Here is a 24897-nt window from a genome sequence, read left to right on the forward strand (position 1 = left end):
GCGAGTGGGCTGGGGGTGCACGAGAAGCTGGGAGGGGACATGGCTGGGACAGCTGACCCCAACTGACCAAAGGGCTGTTCCACACCATATGACGTCATGCTCAGCATATAAAGCTGGGGGAAGAAGGAAGGGGGGGATGTTCGGCGTGATGGCGTTTGTCTTCCCAAGTAACCATTACGCGTGATGGAACCCTGCTCTCCTGGGGATGGCTGAACACCTGCCTGCCCATGGGAAGTGGTGAATGAATTCCTTGGTTTGCTTTGCTTGCATGCGTGGCTTTTGCTTTACCTATTAAACTGTCTTTATCTCAACCCACGAGTTTTCTCACTTTTGCCCTTCTGATTCTCTCCTCCATCCCAGTGGGGGGGAGTGAGCGAGCAGCTGGGCAGTGCTTAGTTGCCAGCTGGGGTTAAACCACAACAAATATTAATTCCCAACTGAATTACACCTTCTGTGGTGAATAGATAATAATAATCACACGTCTTATTCCATTAGATTTAAGCTAATGATATGAAAGGTCTGACAAAGTTTTACCAGGAAAAGAAAAGCCCCAAACATTTTCCATGTGATTTTTGACCCGAAGTCTGTTTTAAACAACAAACAAAAAAAATACAGTGATTACCACTTGCCCTTCTGATGGGTTTCTCTGACAATGTCATAGCAGGATTAAAAAGCATGGACTCCCTGTGGTTAAGTTAGGGGGGAAACAAGTCCACTTTCAAGAACTCTAAGATGCAGTAAAAACATGAAGATTCTGGAAAATGAGCAGCTTGAATCAGTGTTTCTTTTTAAACGTGACCTTGCATTTAACAGAACACCTGAGTACGTGCACAGCTTTTGGCAACTCAGAAAATCCAGTAGAACTGGTGAACCTACTTGCGTGTTTAAGTTACGACAACTCTCGATTTCTTTACTCAAACAGGAATTGACATGACTTAGAAGAAACTGAACAGTCTTCAGTATGCTTGAACAAGAGAGTCATCACTAGCAGTTAAAAGTATATTTTTATATCATCCTCAAGAAGGCAGGAAATAGAAGCCTAGACTTTGTATCAGACACAGAAATCAAAAGATAGTATTAATTACATCAGGCAGACAAGCAGATAAGGCAGACAAGCATTAACTTACCCACCACTGTGTTATAAATACAAATAATTGTGTATGTATTCAGATAGTTGCATTCAGAACACTCACTCCACATGGTTAATTGGACCCAGGTGTATATTCTTAAAGACTCAGTGAATACAGTAGGACTATGACAGATTACATTAGCTGGGGACCTGAACTTCCATTCTTAAAACCAAAAAACTTCCTTAAGAGAGCACTTTTAGAATACAATTAATTTATAAGAGCTTATTCATGTGACTCTAGTTGAATCTTTGAAAATAAATGTCTATTTGTAGCTTTAGCAATGATTATAACCTTAGCCATTCATTATAAAAAGATTACTAATTGTGTTAGTTGATAAGGCAGACAAGCATTAACTTACCCACCACTTCATCATCTGGCTGAAAAAAGGTCACCTTTCTTCCAACTCATGAAGAATACAAGAAAAGGAGGAAAGAAGGTATGAAGATAAATGTTTATAGCTGAAATTGAAGATACTATTGAGAGCATTGTTTATCACTAGCTCACAAAACTAAAAATATTCCCTGCTAGTGAAAAAAAAAAAAATCCTATTAAATATGCACATACCAAAACCAAACATTTCATTCACTAAACTTTGGCACCCCATGCACAAACAGTTACATGCAAGTACACACATGTATATGCATTTGGAAGATCTAGGCTTTAAACTACGCATCAAAGGTGGATATGCCAGTGAAACACTGCCAAAAATCCCTGAATGTTATTTTGTCTTCACTATTCCAACAAATGATTTTTACAAATAAATTAAAGATTGTTACAGCATGTGCAGGTAATATCTTAAGATCTCAGTACATGGGCCGGGGCAATCCCAAGCACAAATACAGGCTGGGCAGAGAATGGATTGAGAGCAGCTCTGAGGAGAAGGACTTGGGGGAGTTGGTTGATGAGAAACTCAACATGAGCTGGCAATGTGCGCTTGCAGCCCAGAAAGCCAACCGTATCCTGGGCTGCATCAAAAGAAGCGTGGCCAGCAGGTTGAGGGAGGTGATTCTGCCCCTCTACTCCGTTCTCGTGAGACCCCACTGGAGTACTACGTTCAGCTCTGGGGCCCCCAACATAAGAAGTACATGGACCTGTTGAGCGAGTCCAGAGGAGGGCCACAAAGATGATCAGTAGGCTGGAGCACCTCTCCTATGGAGACAGGCTGAGAGAGTTGGGGTTGTTCAGCCTGGAGAAGAGAAGGCTCCGGGGAGACCTTACCACAGCCTTCCAGTACCGGAAGTGGGCCTATAAGGAAGCTGGAGAGGGACTTTTTACAAGGGCATGTAGTGATAGGACAAGGGGTAATGGCTTTAAACTGAAAGAGGGTAGATTTAGATTACATATAAGGAAGAAGTTCTTTACTATGAGGGTGGTGAGGCACTGGAACAGGTTGCCCAGAGAAGTTGTGGATGTTCCCTCCCTGGCAGTGTTCAAGGCCAGGTTGGATGGGGCTTTGAGCAGCCTGGTCTAGTGCAAAGTGTCTCTGCCCATGGCAGGGGGGTTGGAACTAAATGATCTTTAAGGTCCTGTCCAACCCAAACCATTCTATGATTCTATGATTTTATTTAAAAAGCTGTTGTGCATTTTTTTTTTTTAAGCTCTGAACAGATATGCAGGAATTACAGTTCAGTTCCTTTTTTTACTTTCATTTCAGTATCATTACTGACTTAGGGGAAGCCTCATTAAGAAAGCAAATAGTTCCTACTATTAAAGGTGTACCATGCAAACAGTATTTATTTGTTCTGGATTACCAGACCTTAATTCTGCTCCATACCCTCACAAGACAATTATCCTAACTTACCTTCCAATACAACTCCAGAAATTTCTCGACCAACAGGTAGAAGCTCCTTCCCCAGTTTAATTTCTGACAGAAGCTAAATGAAAATAATGGTTACAACATTCTTACTAAGGCTCAAAATTTGCATATTTATTATCATCTTACAGTGTTTGATATTCACAGTAATAAAGTTGGGCCATTACCGAAATGGTATCTGGGGGAAAAAAGTACACACATTCCTCATTTAATATTAAAAACTTTGCACTGGTTTTCTGTATTTAAATTTAGAAGCATATTAAAAAAATAAAACCAGAGTTATTAACAGGTAAGCCAAACTATGACTCAAAGTCAGTATGCAGAGGATGATAAAAGGACTTTACTGTAAAAGAACTCACAAATGACAACTGATCTTTCTCCGTAAATTAGGATCCAAACTACAGGTGCTTTTTATTTAAAGAGATATGCAAGAATACCACATCAATCCTGTGCCCTCTTTCTCAGCAGTAAAGCCATATCCTCAGATAGCATAAATGGAATTCTGCCAATTAAAAGCTAAGGCCCTGGCTTAGATCTTCAACAGGAACTGTAAACACCTCCAGCTTTTATAAAAAAAATAAGCAAATACCTTTATATCTATCCAGCTCAGTGCACAGGCTCTAACTTGTACTTTCACATCATTGTCTCTTGTAGGAGGAAGGTTTTCCTAGGACAAATTTATAGACGTTACATTATACAATGCAACATGAATGTGCTAGTAGGATCTTCTCAAGCTCTTGAAAGCACTTTTCCACGGAGTCTTTGTTTTAGATTGTTTTGTAGTCAGAACAAGAAATTTCTTTCTATGAAAAGGGAACTGATATCACAATGGATTTACACCACCATTTTGAGTACGTGTATATTACTATTACAAACTGACCACTAGACCTTACTAAACCTAAACAGACACTGACATTATTTTTCTGCCTTTTTTTTTTTGCAAGTTAAATATCACACCCTTATCTGAAACAATTTTTGTAGGTAGTTACCTTCCTAGTGTCTAAGAAATAGAAGGAAGCAGATCTTTAATATTAAAACTATATTGCAAGAGCGATGGAGAATTTTAAGAGAATTTTGACATGAATGTCTGGCATACTGTACTGACATACTGAGGTAAATATTCGACTAACCCAGATGGTGTCAAAGAAACAGCACCGATAAGAATTGTTGTCAAGGCCCACAAATGATGGACACCTCACATACAAAAGTGTTCCACTAATGAAGTCTCCCCTTACTATTTCAACTTTTGGTTTGGGGATTGATATCTGAAATGATTTTCAGTAGTTGAATACTGCTACTTTAAAGTAATTAATCAGCTAAATTGAGTTCTGGAATGCTGACTCCACACAGGTGTTGAAGAGCTACCTCAGGTACGGGAGGCAAAATCATATATTTCCATGTTATACTGTAGTCTGCAGTCTAGATGTGTGTTGGAATTGAAAGTGAAACACTTACCAGAAAATCATGAGAGAGCTTTGTTTCTACTTCTGAAGTTAAGATATATTCTTAAGTGTTTAAGCTTCCTTTGATTTTTTTTAACTCTTCCCAAGAAACAGCTGTTGCTTTTCTCCTAGGCTTAGCAACATGAACAGTAATCTCTGTCCAAGGAATATTGAGCTGAACTTTTTCTCACCCCAGCTGAGTTAAACACATGCTGTTCCTTTAAAATTGCAAGGCGTTTTGCCAGGCTGACCTCCTGCTCCTCAAACAAACCAAAGTGGGTTCTCATTCTTTGTTCCACAAAACAGAAAAGCCATTACACTGTTAGACTATACAAATTCTTCATCTCCTTTAAAAAAAAAAAGTTAGAATCTAAGTGACTTATAATTTATGTAAATTTAATATTATATTGTCTTTTGGAACTATCCTTTTGGTATGCATAGCTCAATGAACCTAAGTATGCTACAATGAACAAAATAACACTGCTTGTCTTTATAAAAGAACACAAGTCTTAAGAACAAAAAGAGACGATGAACTGTTTGTGCTCTTAACTGGTTCCTGCCTTCATAATTTAAATATGTCATTATTAGGAATTGACCAAGCATCGTATGAGAAGGTTTGATATGGAAATTCTTCATCCAAGCTACTGACTTTTCATTATCTACCTTCTGTTCTGTTAAGGTCTCCTCAGCCAACTAGCTTTCCTTTTCCTCACTTTTTTCAATATTTATTTCTATTTAAGATGAGGATTCCATAGTGCTGGTCATTACACAGAGACCTGCAGAATCAGTTCTTGTCTGAAGAGATTTAAATAGATTTAAATAGGCAAGTAGGCAGACAAAGTCTATAGACAAAGACTGTACCGGAGCTGTCTGGCTTGCCTGTTGCCAGCACCTACATATTCCCATCCCCTCCTTTATGCTGGAGCTAGCAATCATGGAGCCATCACAATGATGCGAACTAACTTCTAACAAATTACTAGTTTTCACCTGGATAAGTAAGCCGATCCATCTCACCTTATAGCTGCATGACTCCTAAAACCATTACAAGGAAGACAACAAAAATGTGCCGCTGAAAGGTGAATAAACCTTTTCAGCAAAAGCACAATTTCACAATCAGTTTAAGTAGATCTAAGACTGCTCCCTGAATATGCTCCTTGGTTGTATCAAAATCACCCTTCTCATTGCATCCTTCTCTTCAGGCAGTTCCTTAGATGTGCTTCACTACTGGGACTTTGCAGCTGCTCAAGCAAGATTCTTACCAGTACTATATTGTTTCATTTTGATATATGGCTCATAGGTATATTTACATATCTATATTACACAGGTAATAAACAAAGGTATATTTAGGTATCTATATTACACAGATATACTTAGGTATCTATAGTAATTTATTTTGTACCTATAAGATATTTAAGAACACAGGTTCACATCCTCAAAACCATGTAAGCATTTTTCTACTGTTCAGACACCCATACTGCATTGATAGACACTCACTGACATCCTATTTTAGCCTTATGCCACAAGCTCACGTGTATGCGCTTATCCAATTAATTTTTGCATCAAACAGACAAAGACTCTTTAGCACAATAGTTTTGGCTAAATTTGACAGAAAAATAGTTGTCGTCTTGTTGTTCCTTTAAGTTGTAGGAAAATAGGTAGCTAGACAAAGGAGACTTATCAATGCCTCTGAGAAAAAGGCTGCACTATGATCTCAAGCCTCACTAATAGCAAAGATCTCACAAGAGGAAAGAAAACAACAGTAAGAACACTCCAAACATGATAAATTTCTCAAGCTGTATTTCTACTTTTTCAGTGACCAGAAAAATCCAACCAGGAGATGCGAATCCATATGAAACCAGGGCTCATTTGTTATGCCTGCAAAACGTGTTTTCAAAATATGGACACCAAAACTGCACAGAGAAATCTAGCACTGGTTTTGCCAAGTGCTGCATGATGATGGTAAAATACACCTCCCCTGCTTTCATTTACCTGCCTGTACGTGCAAGGACTACACCAGTTCTTTTTTAAGTCTACAGAAGAGTTAGGTATTTTAGTTTCCTTGTGAAATTGAAATTCAGCCACACTCTTTTCTTCCAGTGAATGATTAATAGTGCTATTATGACCGGAACTCACTCTTTCCTGGAAGATAAATGTCATTTCCTCTCCAGGTGAATTCTGCTGACAATACAAGGCCTTCATAGTGATCTGAAAAAAGACACAGCAACCAAACTGTAATACATGCAGTATCTGTAGAGCAAACAAGTAACTAAAGCTTTATGTTACTTTATAAGCAGAATAGCGATTGTTTGCAAGCAACACAGGGCCTATGAGTCCTTCCAATACTTAAGTTCTAGAACAGATCAACAGATAAGGCAAGATATGGTGTTACCTGCAACAGGTTACGTAAGTATTGTTGGCCATAATATAGCAAGTACTAGGGACTGAGGATGTACAGCAAAAGGCAATGAATGATACACAGGATTCGCCAATTGGTGGTCCAATGCAGCAGATGGGCTGTTTGCCAGCCAGGCTAGAAGGCACACAATTTGACTAGCTCAGACAAAGGCAGCGCAAAGGGCAAAATAACCACTGCAGGAATACAAGGAACCTTACATACGACTTCACTAAAAATCACAACTCGGGTTTTTGGCCTCCTCTCCCAACTTGGCGTATGTCATCCTCAAGAAACAAGAGCTTTTTGGAGAGAAAAAAAGGTGTCTCTCCAAGTTACAGGAAAAAGAAAAGCACAGAGCAGAGCGGCAGAAAACCACGGGGCCATCCCATTGCTCCTGGCGGCCAGCACTAACACCCCAGGGGACGCCCGAGGTTGAAGGGCCCGCCCTGAGGCACCTCGCCGTTCAGAAACGCGGAGCAGCGCGGCAGCCGGGGCCCGGCACAGCCCCGACCGGCCCCGCGGGGAGCCCCGAGCTTAGCGGTGCCGGGCCGCTTCGCCGGGCGCCCCAGGCGCTCCCTGAGGGCGGCCCGCTTCGGAGCGCCCCGCTCCTTTAGCCGCTAGTGCCGCCGGCCGCGCCGCTGCTGTCATTCCGGTGCTTTACCACACCGGAGAGCAGCGCCCGCCTCTGCCTCCGCGCCGTGACACCCGCGGCGCCCCAGCAGCCCCTCAGCGCCCGCCGAGGGCCAGGCGCGGAGGAAACCTGCGCAGAGGCGGCGCCGAACCGAGGGGCTCCAAGCCCGCCCGAGGGAAGAGCCCCCCGGGAGCCCGGACGCAGCGCCACCGCCCCGCCACCGGCGGTTGCCATGACAAACCGTTACTTCCGCCGCGCTCCCACCTCGGCGACCTCCGGAGAGCGCGGGCACCACCCCCACGCCCCGCTCCCAGCCCCGACGTCCAGAGAGACCCCATGTGAGCTTGTGATTGGCCACGGCTGCCGCCACTCGGCGTAGAAGCGGCGGCGGGATTGGCTAGGGCGGCTGTCGCTCCCGACGAGAGAGGAGGCGGGAGCAGGCGCCCCGCCCCGCCCCGCCCCCCCCCCAGTGGCAGGCGAGACTACGCGGCCCAGCAGGCTGCGCGGCGCCGCCTGCCGGAGTACAGCGTCCGGGGCGCAGCGCCCGGCGGCTGCCCTGTCTGACCTCCCGAGAGCGGGGCCAGCAGCCGGGACACCGCCGGGGGTGCGTGTGGGGGAGAGACACCGGCTTGAATTACCCCCATGTAAAATAAAGGCCCCCGCAGGCGCGTCCCGCGGGAGGCAGGAGGGAGCCCGGCCGCCCCTTCCCCCCGGCTCCGCTCCCTGCGCGCTGACCCCCTTGGCGCGAGCGCGGGCCTGGAGAAGCCCGGATTGGCCGGAGGAGGCCGGGTCCCCGGGGCGTTCCCGGCCTCTGATTGGCGGCACTCGCCTGCCCGTCGCGCCGAGGGGGCGGGAGGGAGGCCGCGGCCGCGCGTCAGTACGGCGGCAGTGAGGGCGAGCGCCAGCCAGGGCTCCTCCCCCCGCCGCCCGCCAGACGGTGGCTGAGGAGGCAGCGGGAGGCGATGGTGCGTCTGGCGGAGGCGGTGGCGGACGCCGCTCCGGCTCCTCCATCCCCCCCGCTGTCGCCATGGGTGTGAGCAGGGCCCCCCGGCCCGCGCAGATATGAGGTACTGCCCGGCGGCGGCGAGCGGGGACGGGAAGGGGGGACCCTGACTGGGAGGGGCAACGGTTCACCCCAGGCCAACGGCGCCCGGCCCGCACCCGCGGCGGCGGGGGGGGAACGGGCAGCGGCGCCTCTGCCGCCCCCCGCTGCCTCTGCCGCCCCCCGCCTCCGCACGGTACCGGCGGCCGGGCGTGTCCCGCTGCCCGGGCCCGCTGACAGGCGCCGGCTGCCCGGCACGGAGCGAGGCGCCCCTGCTCCTCTTCATCTCCCTCAGTGCCGTGGTCGTCGCCGGTGTGGGCGGCCGCGGGGGGCGCGGAGCCGTGAGGTGGGCGCCCGCGGGATGCGCCCCTCGTGGGGGGTCCGGCGCCGGCTGCTGCGCGCTGGGGCGGGCGCCGCTGCTTTGCCTTCCTTGGGCTGGCCTTTTCTTACTATTATTCTTTTAATTTTTATTGGTACGGCACCGAGGTGGGTTTCGCGGGTGCCGTTTTCGCAGCTACGGTTTTGCGGGTAGAGGAAAGCGGGGCAATGCGGCGCGGGGAGCGCCCCGGTTCGTGTGCGCTGGCTCGGCGGTAGCGCAGCCCTCGCCGTCACAAGACAGCCATCGCTCCCGGAGGAGGGAGCCGTGTCCCGGCCACCCGTGTCCTCCGGGGAATCTCGGACGTGGAATGCGAGGGGTGGGTTGTGCGGCTGCGGGTAGCGGGTTTCCCTTTACCGCGTTAAATAACGACGGTTCCTGCTGCCTCCGTCCTCTTTGCTCCCTGCCTCTTCGACGCATACGGTCCGCCCTGGTGCGAAGTGAAGGAGGAATGCCATCCCTTACGGCCTGAAAAGGGCACAGGACCAATTGAACGAGGGAATGTTGTCAGGGCGTCGGGAAAAGGAAATCGGTACATGGTCGGTTTTTTGTCCCTTCGTTTCTGTTCGCCTCGGATTAGCAGACAACTTTGTGGATAATATTTCCTGTGGGCATCTTTTGTTCTGATTCAGCTGCTTCTTTATTTTGAAAGAAATGTGGTTTTTGCTTTTAGAAAACAATATTTTCTGTGAACTCTCTGCGGGGCGTGGGTGTGATGATAGGGAAAACACTTCCATAGATCATTAGAGAGTATTGTTTAATAAATAATTCTTGTTAGTAAAATAACTAGTATTCCAGATGTGATAGTGTGGTACTCATTAAAGCAAGGAATGCTCTGTTTTCCCCTACCTCTTCCCACCCCTCCCAGTTCTAAAGTATGCTTTTTGTTTAGAGCTTGTAGGGCAATATACGTTTAAGGTAATAGCTATGTATTTTAACAAAATATTTGAAGTCAACCTCCAAATGCATGCATTTTTTCCTAAATCAAAAAGCCAAACTGTGTATTTAGGTACTGATGACTCTGGAGAGTGTTAGACTGTGTGGTGTTATTCCACACTGTGTTAGACAACCTTTCTTTCTTTCTTTCTTTTGCCTTTTTGTTCTAGTCACCAGTAACCTCCCTTGATGAGTATCACCAGGTGATGTTTTTATACAGTATACTTTTTAACATACCAGTGAATTGATTATTGAATTCTTCTTTCTGTTTTAAGATGCTCAGACTGGATCTCCAAAGCCCTGCTTGAGGGGGTAAGAGATGGAAGGAGGAGTCTTGCATGTCAGCTGTATTCAGATTTCCAAGTACAGGAGTGGGGGGGTGTACTGATTGCATATAGAAGTACAGGTAAAGAAAACAGCTGCATTCCTTTTGTTAACTTGTAATTTAGGATATGCAGCCATCTGTGTTTAGGCGTGCATGTAAGTCAAAGCAGCTTGAGCCATTTTAGCTTGCGTGATTAGCACTTGTATGCTCTCACTGATTTTGGCAGCTTTACAGGGGTCATGTTTCGTACAGATGAACTGTTTCTGAACAGTTTCTCCAGTGTATTAGGCTCAAACTTCATTTGAGCTGAGCGGGCTGCTCTTTGCACTTGCTGCTTCACAAACCACACTTAATTCTTTCAGTTCTAGTGTTCCCTCTATAATATCCCACTGTCTTTCGTTCCAGATAAGATCCTTTTCAGAGTAGCTGTGTTTTCTTGATTATTTTCTTTTATATCCTGGTTCAGTGGAATAACTACTTAGATACAGTAAAATAAGAATTGGTATCTCAAAATAAACCAATGACCTGCAGTGCCTGTTCTGTCTCTTGCTGCTGTTGGCTGTTCAGTGGAAAGTCTGCATGCCTTTTCCTTAATACCTCTAATCATGCAATTAGGATAGATTTGGATTCAGGAAAAAATGTGAATCTAGCAATTAAATAATTCTAAACGATGATGTTGAATAGCCTTTTCTGGTCTATCTTTGTACTGTAATCATAGATTGTAATTTTAGTTTTTAGTAGGGTAACACCAGGGAATATAGGAATATAAGAGTTCTGTTTGTAGAATAAAAAGAAAAGTAAAAAAGTTAAGCAAAATGTCAGCAATGGCTTGAGGAATGGGGAGGAGATCATCACGGAGAGTTATCAACTATGAACATTTCTTTATGCCGTCTTTAGTAATAGAGTAGAATAAATCATAAGCGGAAAGATTTGTTTGTAGTACACATTTCAGGTGGGGGTGGCTCAGTAGTTAACCTGCATGGAACCGAAGAGATCAAATTTTTTTTATTTTTTAAACTATAAAAATAAACCAAAGATTGCTTCTGCTACTGTCGTCTGCTAGAAACTTTGAATGCTCGTTGCTATTGTGTTTAATACAGCTGCTGAACTTGAGATGCCCCCTACACAGTAAGTTGGTTTTGTTTTTACTTGCAGAGCATGAAATTGAGTGGTGTGGTAGACAATTAGAAATTTGGTCCAGTCTGAGATCTAATGGTAAATCACTTGTGCACATAAAACCTTACTGTGAGGTGCTAAAATTTCTGTATGATATGTGGCAAAAGTAGTTATCCTCTTTTTAAGAGCACACTTTCTAAAATTAAGAAAGAATATAACTGATTCCACTGATTATTTTGGGTGGCACTGTTATTGTAGGTATGTCTTGATATTTTAATTGCAGATTGCAGTATTCATAACTATATTTGCCAGTCCTTCATGGTTTTGGAGTGTGCATGTAGATGTCTAGTTAATCCACCTGTCTAGAATGAATCCCTAGATAGCTCTGTGTGTGTGTGGAAGGGGTAGAGGAGGTCAAGTTCTTGGTAGACCATGCACCATTTGTATAGGAGAGATTAGTTTCTAATTACTGATCTTAAATGCTTTTCTACAATTGAAACTGGAATTTGTCTACCTACTTCAGAGTGTCAGAGGATTAACTTCATAGAAAACGAATGGACGTTAAATAATTTTGTGTGGGGAGGAGTGAAGAGAGGTATCCGCTGTCTTCCCCAGCAAGAAAGGTTTTTTTATTTTTCTTTTATTTCTCATGCAAAAGGTGCATTTTTGCAACATTCCCTTCATTGCAATCAGTCAAAATGCAGAAAAATTAAATGACATAGTACATACTTGGTTTGGTTTTCTCTTATGAAATGTATTAAACTTACATATGTTGTATATGACATTTTCCTTTTTCATGTGTTGTTTCTAAGGTAATTGAATTAATTAGTGCTAGTGTCATTTCAGTGGTCTTCTTTCTTTTTCTCTGTAAAGTCATCTTTTCACAAGTGTTTTGTGTGTAAAGTGTGTCTGGAATTTTGAAATAATCATATTATTAATTGCCTGAAACCTAAATCTCTGCTGTATATTTCTCTTTCACAGTAGTTCTCAATCTCACTTCCCCTGCTCTGTCTCTCATGGTTGTGTGTCCCCGTGGGATATTTGTGGTGACCACAGTTTTAACAGTTGAAGTCTAAATACTATGGATTTGTAAGAGTAAGTTTTTGTGTGATGGCAATCCTTGAAAATCATGGGCTTGATGGTATGTTCTAGTGTTATAGATAAATATACTAGTACTAATATTATAGATTAGCAAGTCCTAGTAATACTATTAAGATAATTTCACTGAGACCTGTTGACTCAAGAGTTCAGGTTTTCCTTTGTATTTTGATGGGTAGCTCCTTCTAATTTCCATGGGGATTCTCTACCTAAATATCTTCTAAGGATCTAGACCTGAGGATGGCTAATCTACTGTCAGTGACTGGACAGTGGTTCATCTTTGCATGATTTCAAAATATAGTTTTACTTGCTCCATATAAATGCACAATTTGTAGATAATAGGTATTAATATACTTCCAAAATACAGAGAACACCTGGGTTTAAATCTATGGTTTCTGAAAGGGTGTTCATGGAGAGCCACCTGAAATAGTTGGGACTTCTCTGGAGGACTCATCATGAAACTCCTTTGTAGTACATTGCTTTCTATGCTTTCATACATAATTGTAAATAATATTTACAACAATTAAATATACCTATGAAATCATTCACGAGCTATATATGAGGACTTGTTTACAGCACTTAGAAAATTTCTAACTCAAACTACACATAATAAATCTGAAGTAGTATCTTTGAAGCAGTTTACTAGTTAGCTGCTCTGCTTATCTCTTAGCCGTACTTTCTAAGGATGTTTTCCAAAAGTAATTCCCAGACTTTACAACTGAGAATAAAGCAATGGAAAGCGAAGTTTTTAATGGAATATATACTTCATAGTAGAAACTTCCATCTGGAATCACATGTGCTGTGAGCAGGTAGTCCGGGTTTGCCAACATCCTTGACAATTAATGCAGTTTTATTTTGTTCTGGTCCCCCACTTTTTGAAGGAAGCAGCAGTCACTTTCTGTGACTGTTTGGTGTTATGATTTGTATGTGGTTTTTACTGAATGGTGTGTTAGGCATAACTAAATCACCTTCATTGTATTATCTGCCCACCTATTTCTTCAACAGAATTTTTAAGACTTAAAGGACTAAAATAAACAATTCTGCATTAAAATCAAAGCTATATGTTTGAGCGTTTACTGAAGATACTGAATGGCAAGTAATGCAGAGCACAGATTTCTGTACTGATAACTTTGTTAGGGTTTGAAGGCCGCCACACCACAGCTTACCAGCAGGCAGCTTTCCTTGGCTTTGTCCTTGCTTTGTAATCGGAGACATCTGTAGAACCGTATTAAGATTTTGAGGTAAAGACTGTATGCTAACTCTTAAACGAGGCAGTGATTGCTTTAAGCAATCAATTACAGTTTTGTGACATGTTACAAAGTAATTTGTTTGTCAATAAATGTAGTAGCTATGCAAATCAAATTGTTGCATTCCTTCTGTGATTCTGCAGGCCTGCTGAGATCCAAAGGTACCTACGTCAGAGTTGCATTGGAGAAACAAGAACTTTTATTAATTTCTGATAGAACTTTTAAGTCTCTCAGTGTGAGTACGGAGAAACAGTATATGAGAAAAATATTAAAATGATGTCTAGTTGTATGTTTAAGAAAGGGCAGCCACCCATCTCAGGGAAAAAGGTATCTATTGTTTCCTAAGTAATGCTTATCCTGAGAAGTATACATTAACTTTTTATTAGTTGCCCTACCAGTTGAACTGTAAAGGAGAAGTCCAGTATTGACTACTAGAAGGTAATTCAGCTGTGTGTCCATACAGAGTAGAACAGTCTTGGGTGCCCGTTTAGCTGAAGAAGCTGTGTAAAGTCAGCTGCATATCTAACTTTTAAAGGTCAAGGTGAGTTTATGCAGGGACACTCAGATGCTTATTGATGATGGCTATCTTCATATTATGTTACAATTTAATACCTATAGTTGTGTTTTGGAAACTTAGTGCTTGTATATTAAGTGTTCATATGACAGTGCTTGTATATTAAGTGCTCGTATGACTGATCTGAAAATTGGAGATATGATTGAACTAATTTTGTGTTTTGAGGTTACCACCTCTTTATTAAAAAAAGCCTCTTATTAGTAGCTGTAAAGATACATTTTTCATGTACTGTAGTTTTATGTTACAAATTAACAAGCAGAAGAATACAGACTGCCCTGTAAATTGTAAGGTGCGATATTTAACATTTTTTTAAAGTAAGTTTTTTAATAGGTCATGGCAGGATTGCTCAAGACTTCAGTGGTATCTTTTCTGCCAGTCTTGCAATGAAAGAAGATAAAGGCTGAGCAGGTCTATTCAGTTGCCTAGTTCCAGTTATGTTACACTATGTTTAGACATTAGCTTCACATTGTTAATCCCTCATCCTGCAAGCTGTTCTGTATGAACACATGCTTGTACCCATAGAAAGCCATCAGTTGAAGAGAATCTGTTGCAATATATAGATGCACCTGTGAAGAGTTCCTTGCAGGTACGTGGCCTTCAGCCATCTACAGATTGGATTCCTGTGTTTGTGGTGAGGAGGTTTAGACAGAAGCTCAATTACCCAGTGTAAGGTTCCAATAACTTCCATAAATCTTTGGGGTATTTTCAGGAAGTAAGATTCTTTCTTTCTTACAGAGAATCATGAACTAAAGCTGACAATTTCAGAGTTCTCTTTTGTAATAAAATGCCAGTAATCTGATCATGTACCAAAGGGGATGGTATAATAGTTTAATTTCTTGCACAAAAATACTGACGTTTTTTCTTTGAATCATGTGTGAGTTCTGGTTGGATAAACTTGTTTCTCTGTTTTTCTCAGGCAGACAGATAGGCTCCTGTGATAGTCAGGGATTTTTCTTGGTTGGTTGGTTGTTTTCGCATGGGCATCCAGCGTAATTGACTTTTTTTTTTAGATAGCATTTCTCTGCCTTGGTCCTTCAGTGCATCTACTGCCTGTGCTACTGCGATGTTTGCTTTCCTAGCTCCTTGCCTTCACCAGTCAACATTCTTCTTATCTGTTCTTTTTTTTCCCTGTTTTTCCTCTTGTATCTGTATTTCTTCACTTTAATGATCCTATATATTTCAGTATTACCTGAAGGCTGGCAGGTGCTCTTTCCCACTTAAACTTTGTATTTTGATGTTTGTTGATTTTGTTCTGCTGATATTTGTAAAAGCCAATCCCAACAACGAAAGATTGTGTAAAGTAAACTACTGGAAATAGTTTGTAGAGCTACCTGAAATACTTACAGAATTTTCTCACAAAGAAGCATTCCATTTTAATACCTCTGTTCTCCAGTGTGTGCTAAAATTGCAAAACAGCATAATAAAGAGAAGAAGGAAGAATTTTTTGTTAGAAAAAAGTAGCGTGGAATTAAGTTGCTATAGGTATTCGGGCAAGTGCTAAATTTAAAACCTAGACAAGGAACAAGTCTTTCCCCCTATTCTTTTCTAACTATTCCTTATAGTTGTTTCTTTTTTAATTCCAGTTTGTAAAACTTAGATGCAGAGGAAAAGTTCAAAACATAAGTGTTAAAATATGTTTTCATATGGCAAGGTCATCTATACTTAAATTCATGGCCAGACATCACAAATTTTGGAGGTGTTTAATGACAAAGTTTGAAAACATCCATTATCCATCTTAGAAGTTTCTGTATGTTCTGCTGTTCTGTACTTACTCTACTTAAAACCATAGTAAGCAATGTAATATGCTCATAAAAGAACAGATAGCAACCTACTATCAAACATAATATGCTAATTCTAAGAAATATGGTAGAAATTAAGTTTGTCTTGTAGGTAGTGTCTGCTGAAAAATGGTATTGCTTCAAGGAAATGTTGCTTAACTGTGGTGACATGGGCAGAGGAAGAAGGCAAAGGCATTTAATTTTGTGTGGTGTAGCACTTGGCTAGATGTGATATTGGCATTACTGAGAAGCTCTGACTGGCTGTGGTCAGGAGTCAGTGGCTTAGCTGGTGTCAATAGGTGTTGAAAATTCCTGTTTGCCAAGAGCCCTTCAGGTGGCATTAGTGGTGCAAAGAGGTTGATAGTGGACTTCTGAAGAAGAGATCTTGTAGTCTACGTGGAACTAAAATAGTTGGATCCTCCCACTCTAATAGTGGGTTCCTCCCACTATTATGCTTTTATGGTCTCTGAACCAGGCTTGCTGATAGGAAGCTACTAAGGGTGTTATCCGTGCTCAGAACGTGCTTCATTACCACAGTTCTTATCAGAATAATCTGCATGGAATTGAGGCATGTGCAGCATTTTCACTTTAGCAGTTTCATGCTTTTTTGATTAATCAGTCATCGTTTTTTGCACAATCAGAAGTTATGGAGAAATATAAGTCCCGTAGCTCTGCACAATAACTGGAATCTGCTCTTGTGAAACAGAAATATGAAATAGTCCAGATGCAGTGCTGACTTTAACATACCAAATGCAGAAATGGATTGATTCCTTAAATGTGTCGCAAATGTACATTTGGTGCTACTGTTTCAACTCAATATCTAAATCTGAGAGGATTGCTTAAAACTTGTGCTGTCTGTAGCTGATGCAAGCAAAACAGTTATGCTTTGTGGGATTTTTTGTGTGGAGGAAAAAAGATGCATCCTTTTGAGTCAAGTTCTCAACGTTATTCTGAACTGCTGACAAATGCTATTGTATGACTTTTAGCTTATTTGTATTAACTAGTTGGGTGAATTTAACCCAAAGAGTTTAGTCTGCTGTTATTTTAGAACTTACAAACAAAACCATGAGTACTTATGTGTAATAACCCAGAAGTGTCCCCAAATAAAGCTGTCTTCTAGGTAAAAAAAAAAAACCAAAAAACAAACAAAAACCCCAAAAGACCCAAACCAAAAAAACCCCCACCAAACCCTGCATGAACTGAACTGAAGTGTTCTATGAACTTATGTAAGACCTTGATAATTTGGTGCTTGTTCCTATTCTTCCTCTATCTTAGAAAATCTGGCAAAGTTTTATTTCAGTATCTTTGTGTTACCTAAGACTTTTCAGGTGATGTTATGGGGAATATCCTGGTGAAGACTGTGGACTAGTTAGAGATAGTGTTTGTATGGGAGGTTAAATGGAATTTAAAAGCTAAATTTGCATTGGAAGCCTACTGTCCGGAACCAAGTGGTAGTGTTTGACATGCTGTGTGAATAAGAAAGAAGTAAAGAAATATTGGATGAACAAAAGCAGCACAATATTTGTGTGTGTGTCTGAGACTAGCCATTTTAGCATCAGATCATCTTAATGCCCCCAGATTAGAGCTACTGGTGTTGCAGGAGGAAAATGGAAAAGTTTGAAAATATTTGATAAAACCTTACTTTAACAGAAACAAGGCCAAAACAAACAAGAATGATGAAGGCAAGCCTTTTTGATGTGAACATCATCTGCTCCTACAGAGTCTAACTCTTAATTTGAATACAGTCTTTGTACAGCAAAGACTAAATCTGATGTGGTGTGGTATCTCTGAGTATTTAGGCACCACCATTTGTTTATACTGTTGCTTGCTTCTTTGTCAAACTACAGCAGAAAACTTCAGGTTTCAGTATTAGAATTCAGAATTTCATGGTCAGGTGACAAACTGGGCTAGGTTCACTCTGCTCCTGCTTGTGTCTTGATACAGGCTTCAGAGTCCTTACGGAGAAAGGAGGAGAACTGTAGGACTAAAAAGTAGGAATACGTAGCATTGGTTTTCTTCTTTTTTTCTTCACGGTCTCACCATTTGCTCAGAGGCAGGGATAAGAGAAATGGAGCTTTGACCTTTCGGCATTTTTGGCTCTTATTAGTTGCTGGCTTGAGGAATTGAACGTGTTCCAGGGATGACATGTTAGCTGAAATTTCAGCAGACTGAAAGACTGTAGTCTTTTCAGCTGGTAGTTGTTTCTGGATACTTGGTAGACTCCATTGATAGCTGAATAATAAACCTTCTGCCTATTGTGTGTTGTTCCCCCCCCCCCCCCCCGTGTAGTTTTAAGGACTTTTGTATAAGTAAGAGGGAGGATTCTTCCTTTGGTGGTTTTGATAGATGATAGTTTCTGTGATGAGAAATTGCATGAAGCTTCAGAAATAATTTTGCATTTTTTTCCTGCTCTGTGTGCTTTGAGCATGAAAATGTTATACTACAGCAGGGAATCCCATTTTCCTTGGAGCTAGAGTTGCTTAATTCCTAGAGTTTCTGGAATTTGTTATGGCAAAAAGTTCCTCCTTTTCCTGGATTACCAGAAAAAGCAAGGTACAGGCTAGTTGGGGCAGGGCAACAACTACGTTAAAATAGCTTTCCTGAGTATGTGTAGGGAATATAATCATGCTGAATCTCTTAAATGGTTATCTTCAAAATCAAAATTAGGCATTCAGCTTGGGAAGTTCAAAACAGTGACAGAAATTTAGTCCTCTTATTTAGAACAAAACAAACAAACCCTCAAAAACCTGCAAGTGTTATGAATCAAGAATGCTGACTCAGCTAAACTTTGTGCACTGAAATGAAACCTAGGAAGCCTGTGTATTGAAATTCTTGTGAAATTTCATTTCCTTTTCTGTGGAGTTTTATTGTGCTTTATTATCCTTTCCCAGCTTCAAAAAGGAAAAAAAATGGGGGGAGGGGAGAAATAAGTAAATTTAATTTAAAAAAAAAAAAGTTAACTGAATCCTCCAGAGAGAACAACACATGCAATTACTCTCCACCTGAGATACTTTGTAGCTAGCGAGGTTTAAAAAGACAGTAAATATAAGGGGCAAGAAAGGGGCAGAAGGCTACAAATAGTGTGGATACGCCAGTATGCAGGTTTTCAAACTTAGTTGGCTCTGATTATTGTTTTTAAGGTGGCAGCAGCAGTTTCTAGTTCTGTACCAGGCTGTGTACGTGAGGAAGCCCATGGATTTTCTGACAGTCTTCAGGTACTTTTCTGGAGTAGCTTAGATACTTATGATGAGCCATGCTCTACAGCGGGGGAAGAGAGATGGAAAAACGCTACATTAACAACATCAGACAAAGAGGAAAAATGGGAGCCTGTCTCAACTAAGGTATTTTAAACATCTACCTGTTGAGTTCAGTTGTTATCCCTGTACTGTATTATGAAAGTAGATGAATATAGTCTAACAATAATTCCATCTCGTATTAACTTGGCTTTGTCTCTTGTTAAAGATTAAGGACTTTATTCTGTGAAGATTTAAATAGAAACAAAGCCTTATTGCGATGAAAGGAAACAGACAGAGGTTACCTAGTTAGATGGCTTCCACCTTTCTCTTGATTTGTAGACTTCTAAAATATGTCTTCTGAGGATACACATGTGGGACAATGTATATAAACGTAATATTAGGCTTGATTTTTTTGTAGTTATTTTTTCAAGTTACCTAGAGTCTTCCTTTTGGCTTGTATATGAGCTAAGGGAAACCATGCTCTTGAATTCTCATGGTCTCTGATTCTCATTTTGCTGAGAAAAATGCTTTAACTGATGTGCTTGTAGGCATATAGTAGAGAGGTTGAACCTTTTTAGGGATACACACATCAGGAGACTTATAGCAGGGGTGGTTGCATCTGAACACAGAGGCAACCAAATTGCTGCTTGCTTTTGAGAGCTTACAGAACCCAAATTACATACGTGTGGAGCTACCAGTGTGGAGCTGACATGTTCATATGGGTGTTTTAAATCTCTGGAAGATTCCTTAGTAGACTCTTAATGGGGACATGGAAGTATTAGTAAAGTTGGCCTCTTGGTCATGTGGTGATGGGATTAACCAGTGTGGAAAAAAGTCTCACAGAAGTGCTACTCCCGAGGAGAGGCTTCTTGAGTGATGTGTCTATCCTTGCAGAGTAATAGCAACTTGCATACCTACAATTTGTGGGTCTGTTTATTTACCTATTCCTGGTTATCCGATTTGTTTTAAATTGCCCTAGTGTTGTAATGACCTCAGATTTGCACTGTATCTTGAATCACAGCAGTGAACATACTTTTCTCCTCCCACTAGGAATAGGCTAAATTTGTTGGGAAAGTATTTGGCAGTTGTATTCAGTTCATTCTGTTTGAAAAATATCTCAGCAGCTGGTTGCTATAGAATCATTATATCTCTTCCAGATTTTAATGTTTAGTGGGTTGGATACAGTGGGGAGGTTATTGGCAAGGTAACTGAAAAAATGTGTTAAGTTCTTTCTCTCTTGGGGTGATGCTGGCTTAGTGCCTCTTTGTAGGACTTCTTTATTACTGTTTTTCAATGGCTTGCATGAGCAGTACTGTTGGTGGATGCTGTGACCTCTGGCACTGAGTATCTGGTTACTCATATTTTTGGCCAGGCTGTAGCATTTTAATGCTATGGCTCATTTTTTTTTTTTTTTCTTGTGTCTTTGTGTATCAGTTCAGTTGGTATGCCAATCTAGAGATAAGCATTTAAAAAATGAGGTTGAACTGAGTTTATATTATAGGTCTGCAACACTTGACTTTGCACTAAAACCAGTAACAAAATTAGATCTCTCTTGCAACTGTTAGATACCACTTGGAACAACTGTGGTCCCACCCCCCAGGCCGTTTGGGTTTGGGTTTGTGTTGGGGTTTTTTTGGTGTTTTTGTTTTTGTTTTTTTTTTTTTCTTTCATGGTGCTTAATTCACAAATAATTTAGGTATGTCACTGGGGCTTGATATGCTGAAATTTGCTGTTTTCCAAAACGGACCAATTCTCCTGTCACAGAATCTTTTCCAGGGTTCAGTTATATTGACATATGCAGTCCTCTAGAAGATCAAGTCTTAAGGATTTGTCTATGCAATCAAAGCTTTTTTATTATTCAGAAATAAATCAGCCTGAAACATAGACTACGGTCAAGATGGTTCATGCACTTCATCTTGTATCCCTTCAGAATTTTTTAAGAATGGCCTTCTCTCAAGGGTTGGCATAAGCTATGTGTATTCTTCAAATGCCTGTATATTGTTTGCATGTTCAGGCAGGTATGTGTTTAGTTCTGGCTTAATATTCTAAACGTTTTAGTTCAAAAGCAGTCTGATAGCTTTCTTAATTGTCAGTAATGAAATTAATTTCCCAGAAAGATCCATGCAAGACTACCCAAATTTCAAAGTAGGTTAATATAAGGGAACAGGTGACTAAAACAGAAAACTTATTATGTTTGTGTAGCCTGATGTTGGCCACCAGCTGTCATTTCTAGCTTTAGGTCTGACATACCAATCCCTGGTTCGAGAAAGTTTGTCTCCCTCTTCCATTGTGGTTGTTAGACAGTAGGTTTCCTCCTGCTATTTCCTGACAAGTAAATAGTACATGTTGTCCTGAGGTATTACATTTTCTTGTTGGTCTTTCATGTTTGCACTGTTACCCAGATTCTTTGCCTCTGTTTCAACTTCATTCTTCCACTTGGTACCTTCCGTTCTCTGAGGATTTTAACACTGCATGCTTTGACAATGTACTGGCTGCTGGCAATCAGATTTCTTGAGGCCTCCATTAGGACTTAATTTTTGGGCTGTTAAACCAACAGGAACTTTTCAAAAGGCTAAAGTAATGATTGCAGGGTTGGAAGATGCTGATTTTTCAGCTGGGCCTAATTCAAAATTCTTTCTCTTTTGTTAGTGTTGTGGTATAACCCCAGCCAGTGACTAAGCACCATACAGCTGCTCGCTCAGTACCCTGCCCCAGTGGGATGGGGGAAGAGCATTGGAAGGGTAAAAGTGAGAAAACTTGTGGGTTGAGATAAGAACAGTTTAATAATTGAAATATAATAATAATAACAGTAATAATAATAATAATAAATTGTAATGAAAAGGAAAATAACAAAGAGAGAGAAATAAAACCCAAGTAAGACAAATGAAAACAATTGCTAACCACCAACCGACCAATGCCCAGCCAGTCCCAGAGCAGCAGCCCCCCTGCCAACCTTCCCCCAGCTTTATTGCTGAGCATGACGTCATATGGTGTGGAACAGCCCTTTGGTCAGTTGGGGTCAGCTGTCCCGGCCGTATCCCCTCCCAGCTTCTCGTGCACCCCCAGCCCACTCGCTGGTGGGGTGGGGTGAGAGGCAGAAAAGGCCTTGACTCTGTGTCAGCACTGCTCAGCAGTAACAAAAACATCCCTGTGTTATCAACACTGTTTCCAGCACAAATCCAAAACATAGCCCCATACTAGCTACTCTGAAGAAAATGAACTCTACCCCAGCCAAAACCAGCATGGTTAGTATCTCGAAGGAACTGGATGTGCTGGTTTTTTACTTTCTCCCCACCCCTCAATTCTCAGCTGTGCAAGCAGTGATTAAATGAGCCATAGACAAATGTATATCTGAGATACTTCTGTTATTCTCTCAATTGTCATCATGTATTTAGCATTTAAGAACCAGTAATCAAAACAATTAGTGAGATTTTATCAGCAGGTCTTAAAGTAGGAACATGAACTGTTGCCATATAGTAGAACTCCTGTAGCTCGAAACAGTTGTCATGGACATTGTTTGTTGGAGAATTAAAAATAAAAAGGAAAAAAAAGAAGTGTGTGAGTAAATGGCCTGTTCAGTCTGGAATGTCAGTGCATCTCTTGGCAATGCTTGCCGGTGGGCTTTATTGAGGATTGCTTGCTGCTGCCTTTTTTTCCTTTAAGAGTATGAACTGGCATTTTTTTACTGGTATTTTTTTCTTGCATAACTTGGGATTTCCTGCTTAAATGTTGCACTAAAACAGCTGTACATTTGAACAAGTACTTTGAGTACTTGGGTTCTGGAACTGTCAGCAGCAGTATTTAAGCAGATGAGAACTGAGGCATGTTCATGTAATTTTATCTTTATGGGTACTTTATTGCTCATTTATGTGAGAAAGTAAAGTTGATTTGACTTATGTATGAGATTTATGCTAGTGCTGCTCTGGAAAATTTAAAAGTGATAGAAAATAGTACTGTAGCTTTAGGAAAATTAGTTATTGTTGCTACGTTTTCAGAGGAAATTAATTTAACAATCTTACTCTTGCTGTGTCCCACACTTACTATAGTTTACTGCTTCATGGGACCTGTTGTGACTGTTCACAACTTTGGAACTGAGTGTATCTAATAGAAAATGCTGTATATTGTACTCGGCATATTTAGTGCCTCCACTGGTTCTTGATTAGACATGCGTTCATTGTTCTGATGTCAAATAGTGGCTGAGCATTACGACCTTTTTCTTTCCCCAAAGGGGGACAACTTAATTTTGAGGCAAAAGTTCAGATTCTTTCTCCTGCAAGTAGCCAACTCTTTTTTCCAATAAGTTCATTTTGTCTTTTGCCTTTCATTTCAAGTGCCACTAAATGCCATGTGTTCAGGAGAGTTGAAAACTAGACTGTTGAGTTTTTGAGAAAGGCTTTTTTGTCTGATGAAAGTTTGATTGTAAGTGCTTCAGTATACGGAGTTTTTGAACAGCTGAAACACTGACAACGTAGTATTTAATGTAAAGTATCTTTAGCCTACGCTTCTACAGACAAGTGACTACAAGAAAATCTTGCTTGCCATTTTAGAAGGTAACTTATTAGCTGTAATGGTAGGTGAAGGAGTAGATACTTCATTATAATGCCAGTTTTCATTTTCAGGTCTTAACTCAGAAGGTAAATAATCAGAAATGTATTTTTAGAATCCAAAGTTTATTTTTAAAATCTTGTAGGTTGCCAACTCTTAGAGTATGCTGTGCTGTACTGAAGCCAGCCAGTGTGAGCTGAAAAATTACTGCTGAATGTACTGCCAATTATGCTAGCCTCTGCTCTTTCAAGCTTCCTTCACAGCTGTCCCCAAGCCTCTTCTGATGATGTCTCTGCTGCAGAAAATGGCCCTCAAGCTATCTTCTGTTGGAGTCATAAGACTCAATTTTCAAGGTAAACTTGTCCCTATTTTTAACAAGCCAGACTGAGAAATAAAGTAATCCTGATTCAAGAGTGAAAGCATCTTAAATGTTGCAGTAGCTTCTGGAGCAGGTTGAATGAATGGGGACTGTAATCATTTTAGCTGTCAGGTTTTAATCCACTACTGCAAGTGTGAGCTATAAATTGTGCAAACTTCTATTCCTCCTGTGCTATAAATTGTACAAACTTTTCATATCTATCATTCTCGCATGAAGATATGTTAACATATTTGTAATGGAAAATAAATGTCATTTGTAATCTTAAAATCTCTGCTATTTCTTCCCCCATGTATAAATATATATATACACACACATGTAAACCTGATTCATGACCTACAGATGTGATCCTTTTAGTGAAGTGAGGTGGGTTCCTGTTCTTCCAATCAAGATGTTCCCCTTTCTCCAAGCAATTTTTGGTACCTAGCAATATTATTTTATTGCTGTATTAATACTAAGTGCCTGTTTGACCAAAAAGTGGAGAATCTTGAAACACTAATGTTACTTACTTAATATGTTTATTTAGAAGAAATCTTATTAGGGTACAGTTTTCAATTTGTGAGAGGTGATAACTGAATTAGGTATGACATATGCCTGCCATGGATACTGTGCTCTCCGGGCTGGAAATAGAGTGACTTATGAGAACTACTTAGTCAAATTAGATTAGTAAATTACAGTCACCTACACAGCTAGGAAAAATGTGAATCCTATATGTAAAGTCCCATTTTAAGATGAGATGAGAACTGGTCAACCAGAGTGGAAAAAACTACCTTACAAGAAAGCGGAATAATTTCTTAAATTCACTTTTTTAAATTGTCTTGACAGACGCTAACTTTC

General features: G+C 41.0%; 2 protein-coding genes across 13 annotated transcripts in view; one reads left to right on the forward strand and one right to left on the reverse strand.

Moving 5' to 3' along the window:
* The window catches only part of CRYZL1 (crystallin zeta like 1), a 28153-nt gene extending 19968 nt beyond the window's left edge, over positions 1-8185 (reverse strand). For 4 of the 10 annotated variants that reach the window (XR_015704495.1, XM_087756168.1, XM_087756169.1 and 1 more), the window contains exons 1-5: positions 8050-8185; positions 6519-6590; positions 3533-3610; positions 2932-3004; positions 1489-1533 (exon numbers count right to left, since the gene is read on the reverse strand). Coding sequence is in view for 9 of the 10 variants with exons in the window: in XM_087756168.1 (XP_087612294.1) it covers positions 1489-1533; positions 2932-3004; positions 3533-3610; positions 6519-6590; positions 8050-8055 (274 nt within the window). In the remaining variant the exon portion in view is untranslated. Of the gene's footprint in view, positions 1-1488; positions 1534-2931; positions 3005-3532; positions 3611-6518; positions 6591-6998; positions 7632-7652; positions 7738-8049 lie in introns of those variants that run through there. The other 6 variants (XM_087756162.1, XM_087756161.1, XM_087756165.1 and 3 more) reach the window with 5 other exon arrangements.
* A 138-nt stretch (positions 8186-8323) lies between these two features.
* The window catches only part of ITSN1 (intersectin 1), a 139112-nt gene continuing 122538 nt past the window's right edge, over positions 8324-24897 (forward strand). For all 3 annotated transcript variants that reach the window (XM_087756157.1, XM_087756158.1, XM_087756159.1), the window contains exon 1: positions 8324-8478. The gene's annotated coding sequence lies outside the window, so the exon portion shown is untranslated. The remainder of the gene's footprint in view (positions 8479-24897) is intronic.

The sequence above is a fragment of the Nipponia nippon genome, unplaced genomic scaffold, assembly GCF_047370975.1.
Source record: "Nipponia nippon isolate SJK-2023a ecotype South Korea unplaced genomic scaffold, ASM4737097v1 scaffold_2, whole genome shotgun sequence".
NCBI lineage: Eukaryota > Metazoa > Chordata > Aves > Pelecaniformes > Threskiornithidae > Nipponia > Nipponia nippon.